General features: G+C 43.3%; 1 protein-coding gene across 1 annotated transcript in view; it reads right to left on the bottom strand.

The window, feature by feature from the left end:
- NFASC (neurofascin) overlaps window positions 1-12710 on the bottom strand; it is a 222563-nt gene that overhangs the window by 32973 nt on the left and 176880 nt on the right. The window contains exon 30 of the mRNA XM_084853243.1: window positions 632-874. Within this exon, the coding sequence (XP_084709369.1) occupies window positions 632-874 (243 nt within the window). The remainder of the gene's footprint in view (window positions 1-631; window positions 875-12710) is intronic.

Here is a 12710-nt window from a genome sequence, read left to right as displayed (position 1 = left end):
TAAATTATCAACGATGTTCAGTGTGCCTTGGAGAGAGATAAATAATTTGGGGGTTGAAGTTGAACATGATCCTTGGTCATGCATGCACATAAATAAGCAAAGCAAATGGCATTTTGGAATTCACCCCATAATAACTATGCAGGAGTGTTAAGATGAATAAAATATCATTTGTGGTGCCCAGTGTTCAGTGGCTGGCATTGGGTTATGTGTGTGTGTGTGTGTGTGTGTGTGTGGCAATTTTGACAAGGGGATTTAGGGAGTACTCAAGCCAAATACTCTGTTGCAGTCTCTGGTTGGGCCAGAAACACGAGGTCTTACAGAATTAAGTTCAGGACTGTTCAGGCTGGCAGTGTTTTAAGGCACATCTGTCTCTCTGAAGATTAATTCTAAAGTACCTTGATAATAGCTACATAGGGAGCCTCCAAAAGCAAGGATTCCTTTTCATTTGCTGCTAAGCAATTGCTCCATAGTACGGAGGAAATCTCCATGTTGGGTGATTTAAAAAGGATCCAAGCCTTGATGTTAAACCTTAATTACAGGCTTAAAGTATTTGAAAAGATCCAGGTATGGTTTAGACAGCTAACATAAAGAAAAGAGGAAAACACAATAGCAGAATTCTCTGTTATGATACCTATTGTACTAGCAACAATTGTGGTGGTGGTGGTGGTGGTTGCTTCTGTGGTGGTGGTTGCTTCTGTGGTGGTGGTGGTTGCTTCTGTGGTGGTGGTAGTTTCTGTGGTGGTGGCAGCTTCTGTGGTGGTGGTAACTTCTGTGGCGGCGGCTGTAGTGGTAGCTTCTGTGGTGGCAGCTTCTGTGGTGGTGGCCACAGTTGTGGCGACTGTAGTTTGGTCGATTGTTGTTGGAGAGATTAGAACTGGGAGAGGGAAGTGGTAAAAACTGCATTTGGGGAAGTATTTACATTTTTAGTTCCTTGGCTTTGTCACTCCCTGAAGCTAAACACACATGCAAGAGAAAGCTAAGTGGATCAACACACACACACAATTCAGGGACTAAACTAACGAAGCAATCTGCAAAGAGAACAACAAAGCTCGAGTTTCATTTTCTTTCCTTGGCAGACTTATACTGACAACAGTTATAAAGTTCAGCAGGGCAGAGTAGGCAGGTGTGGGAGAGGCTTGGAATCTCTCAAATAAAGGGACATGCAAAAAATTCTGTAGGCAAGCACAGAGTGAACATGCGGAAAAGCAGCAGGAAGTGGGAGACCTTGGCCTAAAACAAATCGCTGCCCACAAACACGCTATTTGTTTTTTGCTTCCGTTCACTGACTGAGTAGGCTGCCTCTCTTGGATGCTGTGAGAGCATTGGGGTACTCCAACCTCTGTGGGCAGCAAATATAGGCATAACTGGAATGAAAAACAAGCAAACCGTGTACGCTCCATGAGAACAAGTCCAGCTTGCCAAAATGAAGCAGTTTGTTGATAAGTAAAGCTTTCAACCCCCAGACTAAAATGGAAAGCTCCAAGAATGTGGCACAATAAAGAACGAGACACTTTCAGTGGCGAATGCGATGAGAAACTGCAATTCAGCCTTTTTGTTTTCAGAGAAACTAAGACCCATAGACACTTCCACCACTTCAAAGTGGTTTCTATCATTTAAAAGCTACCCCATTTAACAAAAAGCTATTTTAATACTGTGGGTTACTATTCAGTGGGTTCCAAAATCATACACCTATAGGATATATATTTATAGTTTTACATGGGATTATACTTCAGGTACTTCCAGAGGAGGCTTTTATTATGCAGTGCCTGATAGACAGAGTTTTAGTGGGGGTGGGGAGACATAATTGTCTCCAGTTTGTAGCCCTCCTGTGATTTCCCAGTGCTTCTTCCATAACTTTTCTTACCAGAAAAAAATCTGTTAAGGAAGAAATGATGCAATAGCTGCACAGTGCCTTGTTAGGGCTAGGAGCCGTCTGTCTGGAAACACCCAAAGTTAATGAGCAGGGGTTTGTTTTGAAACATACTTTAAGGTATTTCAAATAATAATTATCTCTAAACAGAATTCAGACCAGTATACGTCCTTCTAAATATTCTGATATTCGTAAGCATACATCTGAGAATCCCTGCTTTCCTCATAACAAAGCATTTTCTTTCTTTGTACTTATCACTTCTCTGGTAGGAGAAGGCCAGGCCTTCCCACTCTTGGTCTCATTAGCACTTTTGATAGGGTGGCTACTTACACATCACGAAAAAGAGAGAAAATGCATCACCAAAAAAGGTCAAGAAGGCCCAGATTTGCATGAGAGTAGAATATACTAATTTATATGTGCAAATGCAAACTTAGAAATAATTATTATAATTTAAACATAAATACAGTACAGGTCACCATAGTGGGGAAGACTGTGACCAGGTGACCCATATGCTGGCTCCATCTACTGTCCACATGCTAACTGTTGATGGGAACATCAAAGCCCCTGCTCTCCTTTCTAATGCTTCTTTCTCTTTAAACCAGATTTGGACTGGACCGCTCTTTAAAATAAAGGACACTATCAAACAGCAGACTGTCCTCGGTAAAGTAGGGCAGATGGCCTTACACTTTCTTTGCCTTATGACTGAGACAGGAAAAAATTAGTTACACACAGCTTGTTGCCAGCTGCTCAGGGATGAACGTATGGCCAGTTCCAGAGATTTGTGAAGATGTCTGTGTTCTAATGTTCTGCTGAATGGGAAATCTTGAGAGACGCGTTCCACTGGTAGATAGTGTAACACGGGAAATACATAGTACCAGACTCTGATGTTCTGCTGCTCTCTATGCATGTGCTCAATTAGTATCGTTGCATGCATTTGGGGAGGGAACGTTTGGGCAGAATTTGGCACTACGTATTAAAATCTTTTTGTAAGGGATGGGCAAAGAAGTGGTTAGGATCCAGGAAACATGGAACAGGGGCTGTGTAAAGCATGCCAAGTCCCACCCACTCACTACTGGGGCCCCAATTCAGCCCGCCAGTCTTCCGTTTTTCTGTTTTTCATTAAAACTGCAGATGCAATATGATTTTTCAGAAGCTAGAATGTCAGTGAGAATGCAACTGATTATATGCAAAAAACAGGTTCTGCTCAATGAGTCTCTTGCTTCAGAGCTCATATACTACTTAAGACTGCCTTCCCCAACCTGGCACCCTCCAGAAGTGTTGAACTACAACTCCCAGCAATCCTGCTGCAGTTGCTGGGAGTTGTAGTCCAACACTTTTGGAGGGTGCCAGGTTGGGGAAGGCAGTCTTAAGGGAAAAGAAAAGTTCCTGGGTTGGACTCCAGATCTTGCCCTTCATTCCCCAGTGGCTTGGAAGGGAAACAGCACATGTCTGCCCCTGCAGCTCAACCTACAGGGAAGATGAGCACATGTCCTGTTCCTTGGCTGCAAAGGGTAGAAGGGACAAATTGCCCTTGTTCCTCTCTGCTACTCTTGGGTTGGTAAGGAGAGAGGTTGCTGACAGGCAGATCACAAAGACAAGAGCAAAAGAGAGTTTTGCTTAAGTGCAATGCAGAAACCATATACCATACACAATTTAAAATTAATTTCTTAATTTTTGTGAGGAGACATAGCCCAGCCTACCTTTCAGCCACAAATTTATGGGTCTGATAAGGCAAAACTTCCACCAACAGAAAACAAGGATGGTCCTTACAAAAGATGTCATCATTGCTACGTATTACTAGAGGGGCCAGAAATTCTGTGCATTCTGCAGGTTTTATATCTTCCTCAAAAGCTCCAAGTGCTTTTTTTTTTGTAGGAGGAACATTATGCTAAATGGGCCATTGGCATGATAAATCCTATTTTCTTAAAGTGCCAGAATTTAGTCTTAAGCAGCCCAGTCTCTTTGAAAGGGACAATTAGATTTTAAAACTCTTAACAAAATAGTCTTATCCAATTTGCTATGGATCAGGCAAACAAAAATTAAATTAATGTAACACACCCTGAACTGTATAGCTACAGCATCTCTCAGTTGGCAGCTTTCTGCCAGCATAGGTTTATGCGGATCGTACATTTTCCCCCCTCAAGCTCTGCAGTGCCAGGAGACACTTATCCACACAGATTTCTCACACTGTGCAATTTCCAAATTATTTCATTCAGATAAAGTTTGTATGGCTTGTGTTTAAAAATAAATACACCTGAAGCCTATTTCCCAACCCCAATTCCCAATATTGTGTTTGTTAGGGGAAAATATTTGGGGAGAGGGGTATATTTTTTACAGTTAGATAAGCAAAGTAGGGAAATATACCTCCCAGGTTGACTCAGTCTTCCATCCTTCCGAGGTCGGTAAAATGAGTACCCAGCCTGCTGGGGGGAAAGGCAGTCACGACTGGGGAAGGCAATGGCGAACCACCCCGCTATAGTCTGCCATGAAAATGTCAGTGAAAGTGGCGTCCCTCTAGGAGTCAGCAGTGACTCGGTGCTTGCACAGGAGGAACCTTTCCTTTCCAGCTTGAGGATACTGGACAGTTCTAGCCTGATCTGCTTGCCATGGCATCAGTGCTGTATTGCTTGTGTGTCTTTAAGATTCTTGGCAGCACAAGCTGAAAATGGAATTTAAGGCATCTTTTGGCCTTGCCTGCACTCTCCCCAGGGTCAGGACCCTGAATCCCAAAAGGATATGAATGGGAAGAGAAACAGTGCTTTTCACTAACGAAGCTGTCAGTGGGCCTTTTGTTAGTCAACAGGGGTGAAATAAGCTGGTCTGAGTAACGGCAGGAGGTCAGGTCACTTGATGGAAATGGACCCTCCTGGCTGCGGAAACTCTTGCTGCCCTTGATGGCTTTGTTATATTGCTCTCTGGGCAAAATTTATCTGACAAGCCCTGGCTGGTTCATGGGAAACATGGACACAATTTGCTTTGGGCTACCACCTCCCTGCCTGTGCCCATAACCCATTTCAAGATGAGGTCAGAACAATATTTAACACCTAAAGCAGCTTTCCCCAACCTGGTGCCCTCCAGATGTTTTGGCCTGCAACTCCCATGATTCCCAATGCTAGCTGGGAATGATGGGAGTTGCTGTCTAACGCATCTGGAGGGCAACAGGTTGGGAGATGTAAAATATAGCTTACTTGGTGATCTGCTATCCCAGGATTTTGACAAGTTATACTAGCTTCCTCAACCTCATGATACAGCAAGATTAACACTACAAGCTTCAGTCCATCAACTCAGGGAGGGCAATCAAGTAAAGTGTTCACTGCAGGCTAAAGCTCTGCTCAGTTAATTGTTGAGGGCAAGAACAAGCAGATGTTCTCAGATGAGGATTCTTGAGGGCTTCATCCATGTGCAACATGCAGAGATACACCAGCTCTCTCCTCCCTGCACAAAATCTGACTAAACAGAACTTGGTTGCCACCTTCACCCCCACCTTCCAGTTTGTCTCCAAAGCTAGTTGACAGAAGACACTGGAAAGCAAACTATGACTTTGTAGATAACAACAGAAACAAGCAACTGCTGATAGTGCTCAGCTGAAATCAATATCAATCTATCTTTTAAACCTGGATCTTGCATAGTACTGATAGGCCTTGAACTTGCTTTTCCCCTCAAGCCACTTTGGTTCTGATGTCTTAGGGTCAAACTATGTAATACACTAGCATGCAGCTGACACTCCCTTTTTTCCTCATAGGTAGGTGTGCAGGGCTCCAATATGGATTGGGACCACCATACATGGGTAGGGAGGTTTAGACTCCCCCCCACCCCAGCCGCTTTCCAAAATTCTTCTAAAAAGAAAAAAAGTCTCCAATGGTTCTAATGGAGGTGCTTCTCTCTCTCTCTCTCTCTCTCTCTCTCTCGTCCTTGTGCTGGGGAGGGCGGGGGAGCGGGGGATTCAGAAAATAAGTGGCCAGGGAGGGGGGAGTTTTAAACCTCCCCTACCTGTGTGTGCTGGTACCAATCCTGATCAAGGTTCTGCATGCTTACTTGTGAGTAAACAAAGAGAGGGTCAGTAGTTTGTCCCTTACTGGAACAGAGAACAATATTCCATATTTCCAAGTTCAATGAAAAAAGAGGAATACTTAAAGATGGCCTATCACCATCATGATGTAACAAGTTTTACATATTTGTTAAACTGGAGGACTGCAGCATATGAAAGAAACTGCCCCCTTCCTTCACAAAGCAGTAGAGATGCTACCCTGAGTCTGACTTTCCAGACACAATAAACCTTGCCAGGCTTTAAATCTTGGGGGTGGGGTGGACGGATTTCTTTGTTGTTAACAGTCTTGCCATATCCCTAGGTTTAATATCTATAATGAGTTGGCTCAAGTGTCCTTTTTGCCATCTAGTGTTTGACCTCTGCAGGGTCCACAAGGGTCACACTCTTGATATTCTCAGACAGAGGGAGGGTGGAAAAATGACTGCAACATTAAAACGAACATACCCGTCCTCATGACTTCCTATGAAAAATGAGGCTTTGGATGAAAGATTAATTAAATACACTTGAGATAATCACAAAAGCAAGCTGGACTACAAATGACTCCCCTACTGCTGAAGAACCAAGAGATCCCCACCACCACCACAATGAGCCCCTACAGGTTCACAGAAACAAATGTACATATGGTAACTTGCTTTGAAAGAGCATGAACAAAAGATGCGTAACACTAGCCTATTAAATAACAGAAAAAAAGATAAGAGAGTAAAATCATTTGTGGTGGACCAGTATAAGACATCAGAGACATATAAAAATGGTCATGCTATACGGATAATCTTCCTGCTGCTTTTCTCCAACAACGAATAACACAGAAAAGATTTCAAAGGGCGCAAAGAAATGAGTAAGACACAGAACGAACGACGTCCATATTGCCTTATGTTAATAATAAACCATGTGCATCCCTGTTAATACATCACAGCAGACAGTGCCACGGTGGTAGCATTTCATAACATCATGCAGAAGCACAGCAATTAAAGCCACTCTGAAGGGCGTAGGAGGGTGGATGATGGTAAGACTGTCAAACAACACTGAAGGAAAATCCAGAGAAAGTGCATGAAATCCAAAAAGCACAGCCTGAGGAATCCTAGTATATAAGCCTTATAGACTATGTGTGTGTGTTATACAAATGGTCTGATTTTTCTTATTTGATGGACTCATCACTAAAAGCAGGAGATTGCTGTGGCGCTTTAATGACCAACTGGTTCATTGTGCTAGGAGCTTCGACAAGCAACAGTCTACGCCGTTAGATACCGCTGACTTTTTGTGAACCACTCATAAATGTTATTAGGGACCAGAGAAACAGGGAGTTCTGGATGGAGGGGTCCTAGCATGAACAATCAGAGGCATCATGCAGCTATTTAGTCTTTTCTTCCTTAATGGATTTTCTGTGGTAAGAAAAATTATGGAAGAATCGGTGGGAAAACAAGAGAAGGTTCTAAGTGGAAGATGATGTCAACTGGACCCCTACCCCCACCCCCAGTTAAATTCTGTGAATTGGGCAGGGCAACGGCATGGTAAAAGAATTGCCTGGAAGACTTCCCAGCAAGACTTTTAAGCACCCAGACTGGCAGATTTGTTAATAGGTCGTGAAGCTTCCATTGATCATCATAGGGTCCAAATAGACATTACTTTAAATGTGTGTCTAGAAGCAATGTCTTCTTTTCATTTTTACTCTGGAGAAGGTGCAGGGCCCCCAATCCAGATCTTAAAATCATCCCTAATCCCCACTCTAGGAGCCGATCTAGACTGGGGGCCCTGCACCTACTGTAGAGTGAACATAAAAACAAAAAAGATGTCACTGCTAGACACACATTTAAAGTAGCATCCATTTTGGCCCTGAAATTGCTATGTTTAGGTACCATGACAAAGCACTTTGTCTTTCACTTGCGATGCCTTCTTTGCACTGGGCTCTCCAACATGGTGCCACAGACACCTCTCTTGGCACCCATCAGGCTTGCTGCCCCTCCAGATTTTTATTTCTTAAGAGTTTTGGGGGTGGGTGGGAGGTTGCCATTGTGCAAAGCAGAGTTCTGTCCTCCAGCACCATCTTCATTTGGGTTCAAAAGATGGTTTTGTGTTTTGTAACTCAGATCCCACCTCTGACTTGTACTTAGGTACTTGGGCAAATTACTTTTCTTTTAGGCTAGATCTACACTACTGCTTTATAGTGGTACTGAACTGCACAGATAACTATTGGGGCACATTACACATTCGATATACCACCTTCATAGTGTTTATTTCCTCCTTTTTATTCCACATTATCCAAAATACCGCAACCACTGTCACTGTGTGTCCTACGAGGTATAAATGCACAAGAGGGATATGATATGACACAAGGTATAGATCTGGCCCTAGTCTCACCAATTCGTCTTCTGAGAAATGAATGTTTTGTGACTGGCCACGCCCCCCATGGCAGCCATTTTATGAATGAGCAAGCCCCCCATGGCAGCCATTATGTAAGAGTGCCCACAACACTATCTCAAAATCCCAAATGTGCCCACAGACCAAAAAAGGTTGGGGATCCCTGCCTTAGCAGGATGATGCAAAGAAGCCGTTCTTTTACTTCCTGCAATTCCTTGATCAGGAGCTGTTCCTAAGTCCTCTGAGGCTGAATCTACACACAGCAGTTTTACTGTTATCATACCATTTTCATAACTATTGGTGCCCCTTGGAGTCATGTGTACCAATAGTTATGGTAACAGCATGATAACGGTATAAATGCTATATGTAGATTCAGCCTGTTTTACCCTTCACAAAAGCCCTATTCAGGCAGTCAAAAAGAGGTTAAAATCAATATGCGAGGAGAAGGAGTGCTCCAGCCCCACCCCTCTCCCTCATTGTGTCTGTTGCCTTCAACTTGTGAAGGGCAACTGTCCGAAGAGGAGAGTTTCCTCTATCCATGGGGACTCTCCACTTGAGCCAGAATGCTGAAAAATCTGTGTTTTGGCTTGTGTGAAGAGCCCCCATAGATACAGGAGGTTCTCCTCTTCAGAAAGTCACTCTCCACAAGTTGAGGGTGAGAAACTCGATGAGAGAGAGGGGTAGCTGGAGCGCTCATTCTTCTCATGCGTTGATTTTAACCTCTTTTTGAACACCTGAACAGGGCTAAAATAGACGTAAGGTTGACAATATCCTTTCGGAATATGTCCAGTCTTTTGAAGGTTAAGGGGATCATCATTAAGGGCTAATAATAATGGTCTAGACTTATTTTACAGAAGCAAAGAAGTTGTCAGTCAAGTTTTACGTTTAACCATCTATGGGTCAGTACATAATCTTAGCATAATTACAACAACACGTTAGCACTGGAGTATAAATCGCCATGTAGACTGTATGAAATGATCTTAAAATTTGTTCAATCGCAGTTAAATGTGGCATATGGGATAATTTTGTGATATCTGAAACTAGTTGTTCCTAGGCACGTGCACATTGTTGAGTGACCCTCAGCAGTTGCGTCTGGGGGTAAAAATATGGAGTGAATTGCTGAGGGATGATCAAGGAACACATCTGTTGTAGATACAGTGAAAGTGGACTACAGCAGCTCCATAGCAACAGAAACAACCCAAATGCATCTTGTGAAGTTCCAAACTGCTTTACCTACAGATGAAAGCATATGAAAGAGGGACACCTTCACATGCCAAAGAGCTGCTTCTGTCAATCCATTCCCACATATTGCACTTGAATCAGATCTACGATAACAAACAGCTAAAGAAGACTAACACATCATAAGGGCCAATACTGCATAATGCAATTAGGTCTTACTTAAACCTACTCTTGTTCAGGCTAAGTACACAGTCAAGCATTTTGCTGAAAGGGAGCTTGAAGCTTTGGGGAAAAGGGAGCACTGTAGGGTAATAACAAAAAAACGACGATTAAGTGCTAGCTTTATGAATCATCATCATCAGCCTTTTCCTGGTATCGATCTAAAGCTTCCAAGCACTCATTCTGAATTCTCTCATCTTTTCTTGATGGTAATTTCTGAGCATCATTTATAAAGGGGTATTGTGCATGTGGGACAGCTTTTATCTCAAGAATGTATCTAACCTGGAATACTTTTTCTTTTCTTTTGGGAAAACTCATTGGTTTAAGAATTGTCAAAGGTCACCCAAACAGCTGAATGTGGTATAAATATTTGGTGGACCAATATTTTTTAATGAAGCACATGCAAAGTGCCCCCCCCAAGCCATGAAATCACCCCAAGTATCTCTGATCTCATCCAGTATAATTTACAAAACCAAGGCCCAAAATCTCTCCAAATATATCTGATCACATCCAACGTAATTTACAAAGCCAATATTCTGGTGTAGATTGTGTGGTGGGGGTATTCCTTGAAGTCAGGTGTAGAAAAAATAAAAAAAAGGGCGGGGGATTGACCAGAGGATAACACCTCTAAGTCTGCCATGTTTCTCCCTCAGCTGTGCTTTTAACAGCTGCACAGCAGGTAGAAATTAAAGATGTGAAGCTTCCTTATCACTAACTGTATCTGATGCAGGGAGAAAGCTGCACTTGTTAAGCTGCCATCTTTTTCTGGTTAGAATGTGCCTTTCTGCAAAAAGGCAGGAATGAAATTGCTGCCATTTCTCCACTGCGACATCCCCAGGCCAGGGAATGCTGCATTTACTGAATTTCTGCCTGTTATGCATTAGAATGCAAGAAGGGCTTTGCTGGATCAGACCACAGGTCCATCAAGTCCAGCATCTCCTATCCCACGGTGGTCAACCAGATGCTTCCAGAAAATTCAGAAAATTCAGAAGCAGGGCTTGAAGGAAACAGATGCCATGTATCCAGTTGTTAAAAGGCTAGGGTGGCCACTGATGCATCACCCAAAAAGAGGACAAAAGTGGACACAGTTTTGTATAACATTTGCATATGCCAATGTATAGGTATAGATACACATTTAGAAATAATTACTATAATTTAACTAGAAATACAATACATCTCACCATAGTTGGGAAGACTGTGGCCAGCTGACCTATATGACTCCCTACGCAGTCGGCTGTCCAGCTGCTAACTATTGATGGGCTCTTCCTTCGTACGGTCCTTTATCTTTAAACCAGCATTGGACAGGGCAGCCCTTCAAACCGGGGGCAGTCTCCTGGCAGCCCTTCAAGTATAGGACTATAAAGTGGGACACATGGCCATCCTGTTAAGGCCCAGATTTTCTGTCCAGAGAAAGTTGCAACTCTGTGCACTTGCTTAACTCTTCATTTCAAGGGTATTCTAAAAACTAAAGAAACATTCTTACAGCAAAATTGACTAGCTTTGCCTGCTGGGAGTAAAACAACAAAAACTACACAGTGCAAACTGCACATGTATTTCAGGCTTCTTTGCTACACAAGACACTTTGAACAATGCCAGAAAGATTGCTGGATGATGTGCTAATGAGGTCAGAATGGATCTTTGGAAGATGCGGGATGTGGGAAGATGCGGGATGCTGAAGGGGATTTCAGGGCTGCTGCATTGGTACTTGTAGAATGGAAAAGCAAAAGGTGCCCAGATGTGTTTTCACAAAAGACTCTTCTGGCCAGTTCACACATGTGCTGGATGTGTGAAGGCCAAACTAGATGTGAGGTAGGAGATCCTATTAGTGTTAACAGCAGCTGGAGTGGTGGTGGGTAGATGGGAATGTGGCACTGCGGGGCAGGGGAGAGAACTTTATTCTTTCCCTCATGCCATTTTTCTGATTGAAGATTCCACACACATGCCCAACAGATGCACTCAAAACCATGGTAAGCAAACAAAGGAAGATGCACAAATGAGAGACACCCTATAACAAAAACCAGGCGAGAGAGAGAAAGAGTGTGAGAGAGTGCAGGAGAGAAGAACAGAGAAAAATGGATGACAAGGGTGGATATTACTGCTGCTGCTGTGGTGGCCAGAAAGGAAATGAGCAGGAAGATGCTGGCTCTGCTTATTAGGCAATGCACTGTCACTGTTAAAACAGCTCTCCACACCAAAATCTTTTACTGGCTTAGCTCTAGAAGGTTCTGAATATTGCTCTGGGCAGGTGCAACCCTGCCCCCCCCCCACAACCATTAGCATGGGTGCAGATGACTCCTATGTCAAGCATTTCTAAACCTTACAACATGGTGGAGATTACCTTGGCATGGACAGGCTATGGCAAGTGTAACATGAGACCAGCCTGCTGTGCAAACGGTAGGCAACCTGGAGTCCTTCAGATGTTTTGGAGTATAACTCCCATAACCTCTGACCATTGGCCATACTGGCTGGGGCTTATGGAAGTTATAGTACAAAACTGAGGGCACCAAGTTGCCTGCTCCTGCTGTAGAGCTTTAGCCACTCTGGAGATAAAGTAATCTGTACTTCCACAAGGCTCTAATGAAGGAACTAAGGAAGAGATGGAGAAGGCATAGGTGAGGAGGAGGAGGGCAGGACCTCTGAACCCTTGGCTGACAGCATAAATCATCCCTCAAGTCCAAATGGTCAAGGGATTAGGTGTGAGTAACACAGAGATTTTAATCATGGTGGTTCAACCTAGACATCTTATATTACTTGTCATTAGAATAGAAAGCAATAATACCTTCTACAGATTAATGTGCCGTTATGTACCGCCAGAGCCACTCTTCTACAGACTAATACGCCATTATGTACCACCAGAGCAGCAGTGATACAAAGTACTTCCTACAAAAAGCAGGCATAGAATCAGTAGAACTAGAATTAACAGCAGAACTAGAAATATCATCTCAGGGCAGCATAGTCGCATTGCTTAGTAACTCCATAGCAGCCTTCCCCAACCTGGTGCCAATGGCCATGCTGGCTGGGGGTGATGGGTGTTGTAGT

Source organism: Heloderma suspectum, chromosome 4, assembly GCF_057233095.1.
Source record: "Heloderma suspectum isolate Gila_16-S chromosome 4, 16-S_ref, whole genome shotgun sequence".
Classification (NCBI taxonomy): domain Eukaryota; kingdom Metazoa; phylum Chordata; class Lepidosauria; order Squamata; family Helodermatidae; genus Heloderma; species Heloderma suspectum.
Note: the sequence above shows the minus strand (reverse complement) of the source record. Positions and strands in the feature narration are given on the sequence as shown.